Source organism: Podarcis bocagei (genome assembly GCF_964188305.1).
Source record: "Podarcis bocagei genome assembly, chromosome: 2".
Taxonomy (NCBI): domain Eukaryota; kingdom Metazoa; phylum Chordata; class Lepidosauria; order Squamata; family Lacertidae; genus Podarcis; species Podarcis bocagei.
Genome location: NC_138126.1, coordinates 56,541,533 through 56,555,264, shown reverse-complemented (window position 1 = coordinate 56,555,264; position 13,732 = coordinate 56,541,533). Strand labels below are relative to the sequence as shown.

At 40.7% G+C, this 13,732-nt stretch overlaps 2 protein-coding genes and 1 long non-coding RNA gene across 3 annotated transcripts in view; 2 read left to right on the top strand and 1 right to left on the bottom strand.

Annotated features, from left to right (window-relative positions):
* NISCH (nischarin) overlaps window positions 1-2,242 on the top strand; it is a 34,362-nt gene extending 32,120 nt beyond the window's left edge. The window contains exon 21 of the mRNA XM_081185175.1: window positions 600-2,242. Within this exon, the coding sequence (XP_081041301.1) occupies window positions 600-1,228 (629 nt within the window). The 3' untranslated portion in view covers window positions 1,229-2,242. The remainder of the gene's footprint in view (window positions 1-599) is intronic.
* Window positions 2,243-5,596: 3,354 nt separating this feature from the next.
* Window positions 5,597-6,506, bottom strand: LOC308582263. Its single transcript, XR_014005587.1, has 2 exons — window positions 6,257-6,506; window positions 5,597-6,177 (listed from the first exon to the last, which is right to left on the bottom strand). It is a non-coding gene; the product is annotated as an uncharacterized lncRNA (long non-coding RNA).
* Window positions 6,057-13,732, top strand: part of STAB1 (stabilin 1) — a 100,367-nt gene continuing 92,691 nt past the window's right edge. Inside the window, exons 1-5 of the mRNA XM_081185174.1 lie at window positions 6,057-6,197; window positions 9,004-9,140; window positions 9,475-9,590; window positions 10,379-10,464; window positions 13,572-13,641. Of these exons, the coding sequence (XP_081041300.1) occupies window positions 6,117-6,197; window positions 9,004-9,140; window positions 9,475-9,590; window positions 10,379-10,464; window positions 13,572-13,641 (490 nt within the window). The 5' untranslated portion in view covers window positions 6,057-6,116. The remainder of the gene's footprint in view (window positions 6,198-9,003; window positions 9,141-9,474; window positions 9,591-10,378; window positions 10,465-13,571; window positions 13,642-13,732) is intronic.

The following is a 13,732-nucleotide window of genomic DNA, read 5'->3' as shown; positions in this document are numbered from 1 at the left end:
TAGCATGAGCCGGTGTGCTTAGTTTGTCTGACTAGGCCTGGGAAAATTGTAAATCAGATCCCCACTCAGCCATGAAGCTCACACTGGGTGGCCTTGAACCAGTTGCTACCTTTCAGTCTAACCTCACAGACTTGCTATGAGGATACAGTGAGCAAGGGAATCACCATGTATACTACCCTAAGCATCTTGAAAAAAGGGGCAGGGACTAAACTGCAATATTTAAAAGTGATGTAATTTAGTATGTTCAAAGTGCTTCGCATACATTATTTCAATGATCCTTAAAATAGTACTGGCCTGCTTGATGTGATTACCATCATATTACATGTGGGGGACTGAGGCTGAGAGGGAATGACTTGCCTAAGACATCTAATGAATGCATGGCAGAGGTGAGATTTGAATCAGTGACTTCTAGTTCACTGCTGCCTATTTTAATATTTGCCAGAGTATCCACTTATCACTCCAAGCTTCAGTTTGAAAGCCTGCTGTTAATATTACAGATAAAAACATGCTGTGTGAGTTTTAGCCTAACTTTTTAGTTGCTTCCTTGGTAGAATTATTTTAATAAGTGCAGACTATAAATTGTGTATTTCTGCTTACAGGGAAAATGGAGAATTATGAACTGATTCATTCTAGTAGAGTGAAGTTCATATATCCCAATGAAGAAGAAATTGGGGACCTTGCCTTTCTAGTAGCAGAGAAGATGAACTGTGTGATTAACTTCCAGTCTCTGAATATACTTCTCTATGTGCTAGTGTTTCAAGTGAATGCTACAGAAGGGACTGCTCAATCCAACAGCTCACTTCAACCTAAAACGCTGATCTTAACTAGCTCGGATATGTTTCTTTTCAATGAGGATTACATCAGTTATCCACTTCCTGAATTTGCTAAAGAACCGCCAAAGAAAGACAAGTATCAACTTGCAGATGGAAGAAGGATCCGTGATTTAGACAGAGTGCTCATGGGATATCAGACGTATCCGCAGGCGCTCACGTTTGTTTTTGATGACATTCAGAATCAAGATCTCATGCAGAACCTGACCCTTGATCACTTTGACAATGTCCTCAGTTTTCCTAAAGGACAGGTCACCCAGGAAGGCAGCAGCAGTCGAGAGGTCCTGTGGTGTGTCTTCATCCCAAGTCCAGAAAGCCGCGAGAAACTAATATCTCTCCTTGCTAGGCAGTGGGAGATCTTATGTGGTCGAGAGCTACCTTTGGAGCTCACTGGGTAGTTTTATTTTTTTCAAATATTTTAGTTACTGCAGAGCTGATAGAGACCAGGCCCGAAGACTATGACTTAAAGCACAGCATTGATTGACTTAAGCAGGGATTGGCACTCTCTTCACAGCAACATGATATTACATTGAAGTTTGCTGTGTGTTGCTGTTATAGTTCCTTGTGCAGTGAAAAGGTTTTAATAGTACAACCAATCTGCTAAAACATTAAAACTGGAATTTTCTAAACTATATTTTTATGTAACAGTACACATTCAGATTCCTTCTTAAGCATCCCAGGCAACTGTATGGAACAAAAGGAGTCAATACTTGGCATACTTACATTAGGACTGTTATGTTTCCACTGTGGTTTTTGTACATATATATCAGTCTTGCTCTTCTATACAAGATATGTAAATAATGGTAACTAAAAATGCTTGAGCTATGTCAAAGTGCAATGTTCTTTGTTCAAGATGTATTTTATTGCCTATGCTGCTAACAATTATTTAATAATCCTTATAATTTTTACATTTCATTCTTTTATGATGTGTCAAATTTAATTTTGTTTGCTAATCATGAACATGATGGAAGAATTCACCTATAACTGAAAGTTACTGTTACATCCGATGGACACTTTAAAACAGTTGAGAAAAGTTATCAATTTCAGTTCACTAATGCAGACAAAGGTTGGCCATGATTGACAATAATTGCCCTGTTGCCAACAAATCAAAGGGTACTTGTAGTTCAGAGCACTGTGGTTTTTCTGTTGCCAAGTTTCTCAATACAAATAAACCAAAATTTGTGTTTCTGACTTTCCATGATTTTGCTCACAGTGCAGGTCAGTTGTGCATTTGTCTTTCTAATAAGCCTTTAGCCCTGTGTAGGAAGCCTCAAAGGAAAAGGAAAATTTCTGAAGAGACCATCATATCAAATAATCCAAGTCATGGGCAGTTTCTTCCAGGGGAAGCTTTCATAAAAGGGACTGATTATTTTGTCTATCTGGCATACACAATAAAAACCCATTGCAAAATGCTTGGACTTCGCCAATTTGCATTCTTTCAAGATCAGAATGATTCCTTTGGTATCCACCTTTCTCTTGCATCTCTGGCAGATATACTAATTATGCCAAACATTATTAGGCACATATTTCATAATGGGAAATAAAAGAAGGGAAATGTTCCCTCGAGTGAAATTATAGTTAAGTGGTATCTCGGGTTAAGAACTTAATTTGTTCTGGAGGTTCGTTCTTTACCTGAAACTGTTCTTAACCTGAGGCATCACTTTAGCTAATGAGGCCTCGCGCTGCTGCCACACGATTTCTGTTCTCATCCTGAACCTGAGGTACCTTAACCTGAGGTACTATTTCTGGGTTAGCGGAGTCTGTAATCTGAAGTGTCTGTAACCTGAAGCATCTGTAACCCGAGGTACCACTGTAGTTGAAATGGGCAACATTAGGGACAACTAACTGCTTAAGTGTTCATTAAACTCTCTTTTATTTTGTGTGGAGAGGAATGTAGAACTTTTCCAAAAGTAAATCTTGAAATATTGCTTACAAAAAGAATAGTTGATACCCAGTTGTAGCGACCTTGCACAACAGCCATTCCACTGCCATCATTCTTAGGATAGTGCAACAGCTAAATACAAGTGTCTTGCAATTCTGAAAGGTTGTGCAACACATGGCACAACTGCTGTTATGATTATACTCTGATAATTAAGCTTGCACACTACCACTTGTGCAATGACAGTTCTCTAAAAGTTCTTGTGCTAACATTATTTCGGATCTCCCATGATATAATTAAATAGAATTTGGGAGTGGGGGGAACTCTTCCACTCTAGATAGCAGGAAACTGGCCAGTTGTTTCTAGCACACTTGAATTCTAGGGGATGAAGTATTTCTAGCTCAGATGCAAGTTATCATATAATTCCTTCTTTTATATACCATAATCACAAATCTCCAGATGAGGTTAGCAGCTCTTCGGCCCACAGAGAATAGAATGATATCCACGACAGAATTCAACATCTTTAGTTCCACAAGTGCAGCCTTTGGGTGGCCCTGAATGAGTTTACTGGAACTCGGGAACAATGGAGTACAGGGTATCAGTGAATACTGTCCATGTTATGCCAAGCCACTTGCCAGTGCTGTATAGTGTTAGTACTTTCAGTGCTTTTCAACTACTTGAAAGGATCACTTCTCCCTACAACGCTTGGTAATAGGTTAAAAGAATGGAGAGCTGGACTTCTCTCTCAAGCACAAAGCATACCCTTTTAGAGGTTTGCTGTCCTAGATGAGTTCTGACTCTACTGGCTCAAGAGCTCAAAGTCACATGCAGTCGTTCACACAATAACCTTCCTCACAAGGTTCTCTTTTTCGCTAATGAAGCTGAGCTATAATTTAGTTGGTTTATTCTTAATTATATCCTTTTCTCTCTCCCTGCCTCAGATAACTTATGCAATCAGACTATTATGAACTGAATAGAAATGTTTCCTCAAATTTAAAATACGGGATTTTAACAATCTTTCTCAGCTGACCTTAGGAATTTGTAGACCTCAGAAAACCCCCACAGGATAATGTACGTTTTATGGTATACCTTAAGTCTTGGCAGTCTTTAATTTTTGTCAAGACTACATAAACACAAGGTTTCAATTGCAGGAAACTGCCAAAGCTAATTGGAGATTGCAAATACTTCACAAAATAATGGTTTACTAGCCCGGCGCTTTCTCCAAGTACTTGAAAAAGGAAAGTGCTGTTGTGTATGAAGGAGGGAGAGGACCAAGATCCAACAACTACACACGCAGGGGCGGGGGGGGGGGATAAACAGTGCCTGAAGCCAGAGCTTTGTTTCTGTTTCTACACCACCACTGCTGAAGAGACAAGCCACTAACATTGAACCAGCGGCTTGTCTTGGGCTGTGGAAATACTGTGGTGGTGGCAGTATCAAACAACATTCCAGCTATGTGTGCAAAGTTGACTCTCTTCTCTGTTGCGTTTCCTGCATATCTCAATCCATTCTTGTCAACCCCCTGCTCTGCTGTGCAAAGAATGACGAGATACTGCCATTTGTCATAAATATTAAAGGACATCTTTGACCAAGGTGGCAGCAATGAGACCTGGGTTCATAGAATTTATACAGGCCGTAGATAGTACACTTTGTTGTTACTGTAAAATATATAATGCCACTCCTGTACTGTTTCCACTGTTGGAAGATGAGAGAAGTGCCTGCACTATACATTTTTGTGGATATACAGTAGGCAGTTTAGGTCTGTTAATTATTTAAATTCAGGGATCACACTAGAAGATTCACTACAACAAATATGGCTTTATCGGTTGACGTACTGCCCTATGCAAGTTTGTGTATATGTGAAGCTGGGGTGGGAATGTGTGATCCAGATGTTATCTCCTACCTTCCATCAGCCCCATCCAGCATGGTCAGGGATGATGAAAGTTGTGGAGGGCCATAGGTTTCCATCCATGCTGTTGAATTGTATTAAGTATTAAATAGGCTGTTGAAGTGAATATACTAACATATAAAATGAAGGCTGAAATCTAAAGCAGTGGCAAGGAACTTGTGACCTCTCAGATGTTGGTTTTCCAACTCTGGTCATCTCTGACCATTGACCATGCTGGTTGGGGTTGGAGTTGGACTCCATTATCTGGAGGGCCACAGGTATACCACTAATGATCTAACACTAATGGTCCCAGAGCATGGTTGAAATGTACATGATGATGCTTGGAAACTAGTCTGGTCAGTGTCCAAATGGCAGATCTGAGAACTCTAGGCATGTATCATACCTAGAGATCCATGCTGGAGAAAAGGTGGGGAACCAATTAAATACAATTTAAAAACCTATTTGCTTTTCTTTTGTAGACTCCCACAGTATTCCATAAACTGCTTCTAAAATTCATTCACAGAGGAGCTACTGTTCAATTAACACATCTGTAGCCCCCTTGGGTGTTCAGAACTAGCTGTGAGGCTTTTTGGACCCTGGTTCATGAGGTGTACATTCTAACTGTATAATTTAAAAACATAATTCAGCCATTTTGCTTTGCAATTGTTCTCTCCAATGTTATAATTGTGATGGGATAGGAATATTCTATGTAGAAATCAACTAAAAAGAGGTTCAGATATATTAGGTCAGTTGAATGTCGGGGGAGCCTGTATCTGTAGTGTCTTTGGCAGAAAGGTCCATTTCAAAACTGGCCCAAGACAACATATATTTTATTACTCCATATATTTGGGGAAAACACTAAAGGGATTAATCTAGCTGTCACTAACATGTCTTAGAAATAGTTTCCCTTTAAAGTGCCTCAACTATCTTAATAAGATTTTTGTGAAGATGATCTCAGACATTTTTAAAATTACCCCCCCCCCCAATATTTCTCAAATATGGCATGTAGTTTCTTTATTTTTTGAACAGTGGAAGCCTATTAAATGGCAGTAAAAACACAAAAACTCTAAAACAATTTGATCATACTATATTAATTTCCCATCTGATTCAACATACAATCTAGTTCAGCCTTCAGCTTTACTTCACAAGAATATGATTAGCATACTCCTTTCCATACCGCTGAAAACGAAGGATTTCCTTCCTTCTGTTTTGAACTGATATGTGAGAGGAAATCCATAGACGTTTCTGTTTTGAGCAAACATTTTCCTCCTCAGGATCATTTTTGTACCTCTGCTTTCTCCCCACTTTAAAATATCTGCTGACTGACAATTCATGCTCAGTCAAAGCAATGCTGCTTTTGTATACTTTGGAATAAGAGACTCGCAGCATGCGAAAGCTTTTTCTCTGTTTACGTTTAACTTCTGGTTTTCTTGGATCTGATTCTTAGTAGGCGGTGTTATCTTGAAGAAACAGCATCTTCCACATCTCCCTTTAAGCACTGGGGCTTTTCAATCAAGGCATGGCCATGAAAACTTCTGGCTTCTTCTTTTTATTCTATGCAGCATGCTTGATTTCTACAGCTGAAGAGAAAAGCCAGCAGGTAAGTTTGTTGCTGCAGCAGCCTTGGGTATTAGAAGGTGCTATTATATAGGCACTTACTTGGAAGCAAGCGCCGTTGAACTCCCTGGGATCAGCCTGTAGTGAAATAATAGACAACAGCATGTCTAGTATATTGCTGTGAAGTTTTATATTTGAAACCATTAAATCACCTCTGTAATAAGGCTTTGTGGCTATGGCCGATTACTCAGTTTAAAAAGTGCCTGGCCCAAGTTAAGTTGGCTCTTAAAATAAGTTGGTTGTTTTTAATTTGTATTAATCACAGCCACAGATAGAAAGAGTCTTCTCTGTGACAGTGCTTGCTTTCTCACACATGTGAGAATGCCTCTTCTAAGACGGTAAATGCTTTCCTTAAAAACTATATTAAATTTGCATGTACAGTTCTGACTATGTAATTTATTACAACGTGATAGATGGTAGATTAAGATTTATTTAACTTGGTGTCAACTGCTTGAGTGTTTGTGTGTGTGTGCATTCTTGTGTATGAAAAAATAGTTTGATAAGTAGGGTTAGATCCAGACTAGCCATGAGCACGGTTAAGTTCATGGGATGCTCCCTGGGATGGAAGGGAGGAGAAGGCAATTTTTGCAGATTGCTCCCCATGTCTACCTGCAACCTCCTAAAAGCTGCTGTAGATGGTTGGGGAGCTCTCTGTAACCATATGGGAAATGGCATGAATGGGGATTTGCAAGGGGAATTGATGGAAACTGTCTACACAAATGCACCTCGTCTTCTAGCAGGACCCTGTTAGGTTGGAGTCCCTTCCACAAACACAAGGAGCCCATCGATTCATGGAAGGGACTTCTGGATGCAATTGAGGGGCACATAGATATGAATGAGAGACATATTCAGGAAGGCATTTGCCTCAGCACCGATAGTGGAGAGAAAAATAAATTGAGTACATAGAACAAGAAGAATCGGAATTGATAATGATTTGGTCTTTTCTGTAAGTAGGAAAAACGAATCAAGGACCTTTGCATGCTTATCTGTAGGCAGAATAGACTTTAGCTTGTCCATTGTGAAGTGAAAACCTCACAAACTTCCTTTTTTTCCATATCACACACTTCTGGAAATTGATTTTATACATGCAACTCAAAATAAACCATAGCTCATTCAAAAAATAAAAAAGAATCACCACGAGGTGGCTGATAATGATAACAAATCAATAACTCCATCCTCTCTATATCCCTGAACAATAATCACCCCAAGAACTGAAGCTGCCATGCTACGGATCAGCAAATGATGAGAGAAAGAGAAGGCTAGCCATTTCCAGTGAATCAAAAGAAGCGGCTTCCCTGTGTACACTAACATTTCAATCTGTGGGATTTTGTAAATATCAGTATTCAGTCCTGAGGCTTCTCTCGCAATCTGAATATTGGGTTTTAAATTCATGAGGGGTAGATAGGCACGTCATTGACTTTTGGTGAATATTGTGAAGAGGTATTGCAGTCCGTTTATATCAGCCAATGCTGAGGTATTACCTGAAGTTATGAATCAATGACACATCGTGTATTTCTGAAATAGGCTACTGCCAGAATCAGAAAACTTACTTAATAAGGTGAACAGTTTGGTCTCCCTGGCTGGTATGTGTATTTTGCTTAGGCGTACATACTTCCTTTGATTTCACTTGAATTATACACTTGCACATTTCTGCAGTGTATTGTACAAAAAAAAAAAAAAAGAATATGAAGGTTTGCCTGGACTTTGCACTTGTTGAAAAGTGAGGTATAATATTCTGGCTGGTCACTGTAGGAAACAGATGGCTGAGCTAGATAGAAAACTGAACTGCTTGGTCGTAACGAGTAAGATGGTTTGCCTGTGCTAAAGGATTACGTTCCTTAGCACAGTTACATTTTGTCACGAAGGAGAGCCCCTGGGAATAAGCTATATAGGCAAACATGTATGAGAGACCCCTGGCATGTTTTTCTTGAAAGAAGTACAGCCATGGGAGTGGGTAATCTGGACAGGAAAAACTGCTGGCACAGGTGGGTGGGTGTCTGAAAGTTTTATGCAAGAGGTAACCTGAATTTTAAATGCCACTTTGGGTGGAGGGGGGGTAATTGAAAGTGGAGAAACATCAGGCAGGGAAAAGGATAAATCTTCATCTTCAGCAGATTTCTCTACTCCAAATACCCCCACCCCAAAGTGTTTTAATTGCGCTGGAGCTCTGCTGCCTGCCCTTGGACAGCACGTAGTTAGCATCCCCAGCTGCAGTGTAACTATCTGTCAGTGCAAACCTGTACATGCGACTCCAAAGTAGGCCCCACTGAGCTCAATGGAACTACTGACACAAAAGTGATAACTGTATAGGATTGCAGGCTGAATGAAAGCACCTGCATGTGGATAATCGGGGGGGGGGGGCTGCTATTGCCAGTGGACTTTTAGTGATCTCAGGACAGAGATATAATAGCTGCTGCCTGATCACATTGACAAGCAAGCACCATATAAAGTGTCACAGTGCAGGGACAAGCAGTCTGTGTGTTGCACCACATTTTATTTTCGGTGAAATGTTGCAGAGATAGGTAAGTGTGCCTGCATCTGTCTAACTGCTTCTATTCACGTGTGCAAAAAAAGGGAGGAAATTGTGCCTCATAAATGGTTCATTTGCATAGCTTTTGTATGGCTCAATCAGCGTTGATCCCACAAGTCTATCAGTTGGCTCTTTTTCTAGACTGGGGATGAGAAATCTGAAAGACAGTGCTTGAAAATCGGTTTCATTTAATAGCTACCATATTGCAGTGCTGTTAACGTGCTTAAGAATAATGGTGAATGCTCTTCCCACTTTCCAGTTAAAGTCTAAGCGATGTGACCAGAAGTTTACATATACACGCGAAACACCTTGTACCTCTTGTACCGTGGCTTCCAGGCTGCCATGCCCAAAAAGGTGGTCAAAATTACTTGGAAACAATGGGCAGAAGAACTGCAGGTGAGGCCTTTGCTGCTTCTTTCTTTCTTTCTTTCTTTCTTTCTTTTTTATTTTATTTTCAGGGTAACATGATGTCGAACCATTGCTTGCTGTTCCCCTGAAGCTTTCTGCTCACTGCCACTGAAAGAGCCAATCCACAACATTTTTTTCAAGCTCTAGTATGACAAAGAAGCATAATGCAGGGTTGGGCTATATGCAAATAGGAGGGGGAGATTTGATGCTGACTGTCTGGGTTCATCAGGGGCAGGGGACAAATTTAGATGCTGCTCCAGTGGTGTTTTTGAGTGCACCCCTTGTTTTCTTCTCTGCCAGACTGCTGTCGTTGCTCTTTCAGGTATACACTCAAGCTAGGCGAGACTACTCTTTTACTCCCTGGTTGTGCTCAAATATGTAAGCAGGAATTTGAGGAGAAGCGCTGCTGTCCTGGTTTTTGGGGTCCTGCTTGCTACGGTAAGGCTTTAAATTAAGTGCATTAGATTCCAGTCAGGGATGCTGGAGCTTGAAACATGGTTAGGGCAGGCACCTGGCTCTGTATGCTCAAGCTTTGCCAGCCCTCTTGAAACACAGAAGGGAACAGGAGTGTAAAATACTGGCCCCTCTGGGTAGACTGAAAACTGTGGATTGGTCCAACCTACTACAAAAACTGGGAGCCAGACAGACAGACCTTCTACGCTGCCAGGTTGGCAGAGCAGAGCAGGGCGGGCTGCACTTCAGGCTCCACTGCGGCCTACTTTTCCGCTCCTATCCAGACACAGCTTTAAGAACAGTTGCTCACTGCCCAGAATGGTCCTGGGTAGACCCTTGTACTTGTAGGAGTGGAGGCTTCCCCTCCATTCCAGTTCACTATGAAGAGCTTGGCCTACGTTGTTTGAATAAGCTTAAGAACTCAGTTGCTTTAATAGAAGTGGGGTGCGGGCCATAGTATACCATAAGTAATAGGCTCCATAATAATGTAAATAATAGGACTGCCATACATCTGGATGTTTCTGGGATTTCAAAGGCAGAATTGACATCCAGCGGAAATTTCTGACACCCCCCCCCCGAATTGTCAACCGAAAAATCATGGTTTTTTGGGCGTTTTTATAAAAGCTCAACAACTTTTTTTTGGGGGGGGGGGTGACCTGGTTTTCACTTTTTGAAATATGATAACTCTAGATAATACAGGGGTGGGTGTGAGGAGAAACCAACACTGATTTTAGTAACTGAAACTGGTCTGCAACTGTGTTTTTGTTTTCCAGAATGCCCTGTTGGATCTGGAAACGTATGCAGTGGTCGGGGGACTTGTTTGGAAGGTTCAGCACAGAACGGAACTTGCATCTGTGAGGTAAAAGCGGGGCTGTTTGCAATTAGCAATGGTTGTTGCGTATTTCCTGGGGCTACGGTTGTACATCCAGTCAGGATAAACCAGAGAACGATGGTCCTCTGGGAAAAGATGTTTGCAAGGTGAAAAACATTGCAAAGGAACAAAGCTAGGGCAACTACAAAGAAAGCATCTTCATCTACAAAGGCTAATAAGCAAGGGCTTCAGATGGGGCATGTAAGGGACATTTTGACAAAGAAGTAGCAGTAGCACAGTCATATGGTTAGGGAACCAAGGCCCTCCTTAAATTTGCCAGGCTTTCTGGGGTTTTTAAGTTTTGTGTTTATTCCACTTCAATATAGCTGGTTCTCTTGAAAATAATGTCTCAGTCAGATCCTCAGAATCCCTTTAGAGCTCAGTCGCTCCACAATGTCTCTTACTGAAAATCTTGCCCCAGCCCGCCGAGATTTCCTTCCTGTTATTCAGCTAAAAAAAAAACCCATTGCTTTTGGCTGAGGCAATGCCTGTATATTAACGGTGGCTTTTTTCACTGGTAAGGCATTCTTCACATTTTAAGCAGGCTTTGAAAAGGGTACTACAAAAGAGCTCAAAATGCACCTAACCAGATCTAATAGGTTGTTGTATGCTATTGAGAGAAAATTTCAAATATATTGGAAGTTTCTTACGCAGAGGAAATAATTTTTGTTAGGCAGAAGGGTTTTATTTTTTAAGATGAGGTTTCAAAGAATGGACTATCACACATTCACAATCTGTGTGTCTCTAGGTATTTATACTTCCCCCTTTAAAAAGACCACATTTATGTAACAGTAGCACAGTATTTATTGGATTAAATACACCTACAGTAGGAATGAAGAACATGTGGCCCTCCAGATGTTGGTGGACTTCTATTCCAGTCACCCCTTACTGTTTGGCCTGCTGGCTGGGGGCTGATTTGACACAGAGTTCAACAACATATGGAGGGTTATAGGTTTCCCCATCCCTGAGCTTCAGACCACATATCACATTTTCTTCAGACCACATACCACATATTATGAGCATTGCATTAGGGAAGGATCTTCTTCCTTTCATATGGTCTAGGCTATATTGGTGATGCAGAAAGCTCAGATCATGATTGTGTTCAGTTCATTCATGATAAGTCATTAGAATTGGAGCAGATAGTCAGCGTAGTCTTGTTTCTAACCACTGAAGCATGGCAACATTCATTACAATGAAATAACCCCTGAAATATGCATAGTCTCTCTTAAAATTTCCTTTAAAAACAGTGATTCCATTCTACAACTTCTCAAGTTTCCTTACTGCATTGTATGTGCATTCTTTAAGAAAATGTCACCCTAGCACAGATACTGCTAATGAAATGAATTGTCATTTGCTGCTTCCTCATCGGCAAAGGGGGATGGTTTGCCTCTTGTTTGTGACATAGCGTTTTAACAATATTTGAAAAATACTGGCTCTTAATTTCAGGATAGCAATTTCCCTCAATTTATCATTTTCCCAGTCTTGAATTCTGTTCTCCACATTTCGGCACATTTCTGTGATTTTTAAAAAAATGCTTATGGTAATCCCTCAGCTTTTTAGTGTGAGTTTCTCCTCATGAATATATTTTTGTTCGCAGCTTTGACTTATGTACACATTTGTGCAAGAAATTTTATCTAACACAATGCCTCTTTTGTTATTGTCATTAATAAATTCATTTATGTGAATGCTTTCTCCTAATATCTGCATTTTTGCATTGCGAAAATTAGGTAAGTGCAGATTTTGAACAATTCTCATATTGGTTCAGAAAGTGTGACTCTGATAGATTTGCCTTTAAAGGTGAACTTAACTGAATTTCCCCTCTACCCTAATCTTTACACACTGGCACACACATGTATTAATTTTAATGTTTGCAGCCCAAAGAGAAATGGCTATGAATCAACATACACACCCTGTATAGTTGGAATTCCCTTCCAAATATGGTTTTCATTTCTGTATGGCAAACTTATTCTCTGATCAGGCACACTGTCAATGGCTGCCAAATTCCGCAGCTGGAGGCAGCAATGCTTCTGAATCCCAGTTGCTGGAAACCACAGGAAGGGAGAGTGCTCTTGCGACTGGGTCCTGCTTGCATCTTTCCCACAGGCATCTGGGTGGCCACTGTGAGAAGAGGATGCGAGACTAGCTGGGCCATTGGCCTGATTCAACAAGGACTTATTATGTTCTTGTTGTTGTCTAGTCATTTAGTCGTGTCCGACTCTTCGTGACCCCATGGACCAGAGCACTCCAGGCACTCCTGTCTTCCACTGCCTCCCGCAGTTTGGTCAAACTCATGCTGGTAGCCTCGAGAACACTGTCCAACCATCTCGTCCTCTGTCGTCCCCTTCTCCTTGTGCCCTCCATCTTTCCCACCATCAGGGTCTTTTCCAGGAAGTCTTCTCTTCTCATGAGGTGGCCAAAGTATTATGTTCTTACTGTGAACAAAAATTTCCAGGTTGGCCTTGATAGATTTGTGCACTTCCAAAGAATGAGCTTCAATCTGAATACAAGCCTAAAATGGGTCATTTGAATCATTCCTTATTTGTATGGCAACAAAAAAATGCACTTCCTTTTATCTGTTTCTGCTTACTTCAGGAAAAATGTTACTTTCATAGATTTGCCCCCCCCCTTTTTTTGTCTCATGTGCATCCTGTATTTATTCTATTTATTTTCTTTAACAAAAACATTTTCATCCTGCCTTTCCATAATTGCTCGAGTCAGCCATCCATGTCATAAAAACAACACAAAGGATAAAAACTAAGAGAACCAAGCCAAACCAATGTGTAGGTCACTGGCTTCAAGTGGCATGGCTGCCCCTTGGGGCTAACTTCCCATTCATAAAATGTTTGTCAGACACAAGAAAAATTATACTAATAACAGTGCCTTCTTCTCAAGAAAAGCAAACTAATTGGCACAATTTTGGAATCACTAAGTGTGCAAACAGGTGATTGACAATATGTATAGATAGAATCTCTCATTCCCTTTGTGTATGTGACAAGTCCAAGGTGACTTTTACATCTGGATGTCAAGCAAGGCTGTTGCAATGTAAGGATCATGGGAGTGCCAATGTAAAAAGTTGTTCTTTTTAATTCATTTAGGAGAAGTATAGTGGCTATGCATGCCAAGACTGCCTGGATGAAACACGTTTTGGCCCTGATTGTCAATCCGGTAAGCTGCTTGACTTAAAAGTGAAATTATTTAACTGTAATGAGTGAGCCATTCTCAGCTGTAGGATAACGGGTGGGGTAGGCAGAGGAGA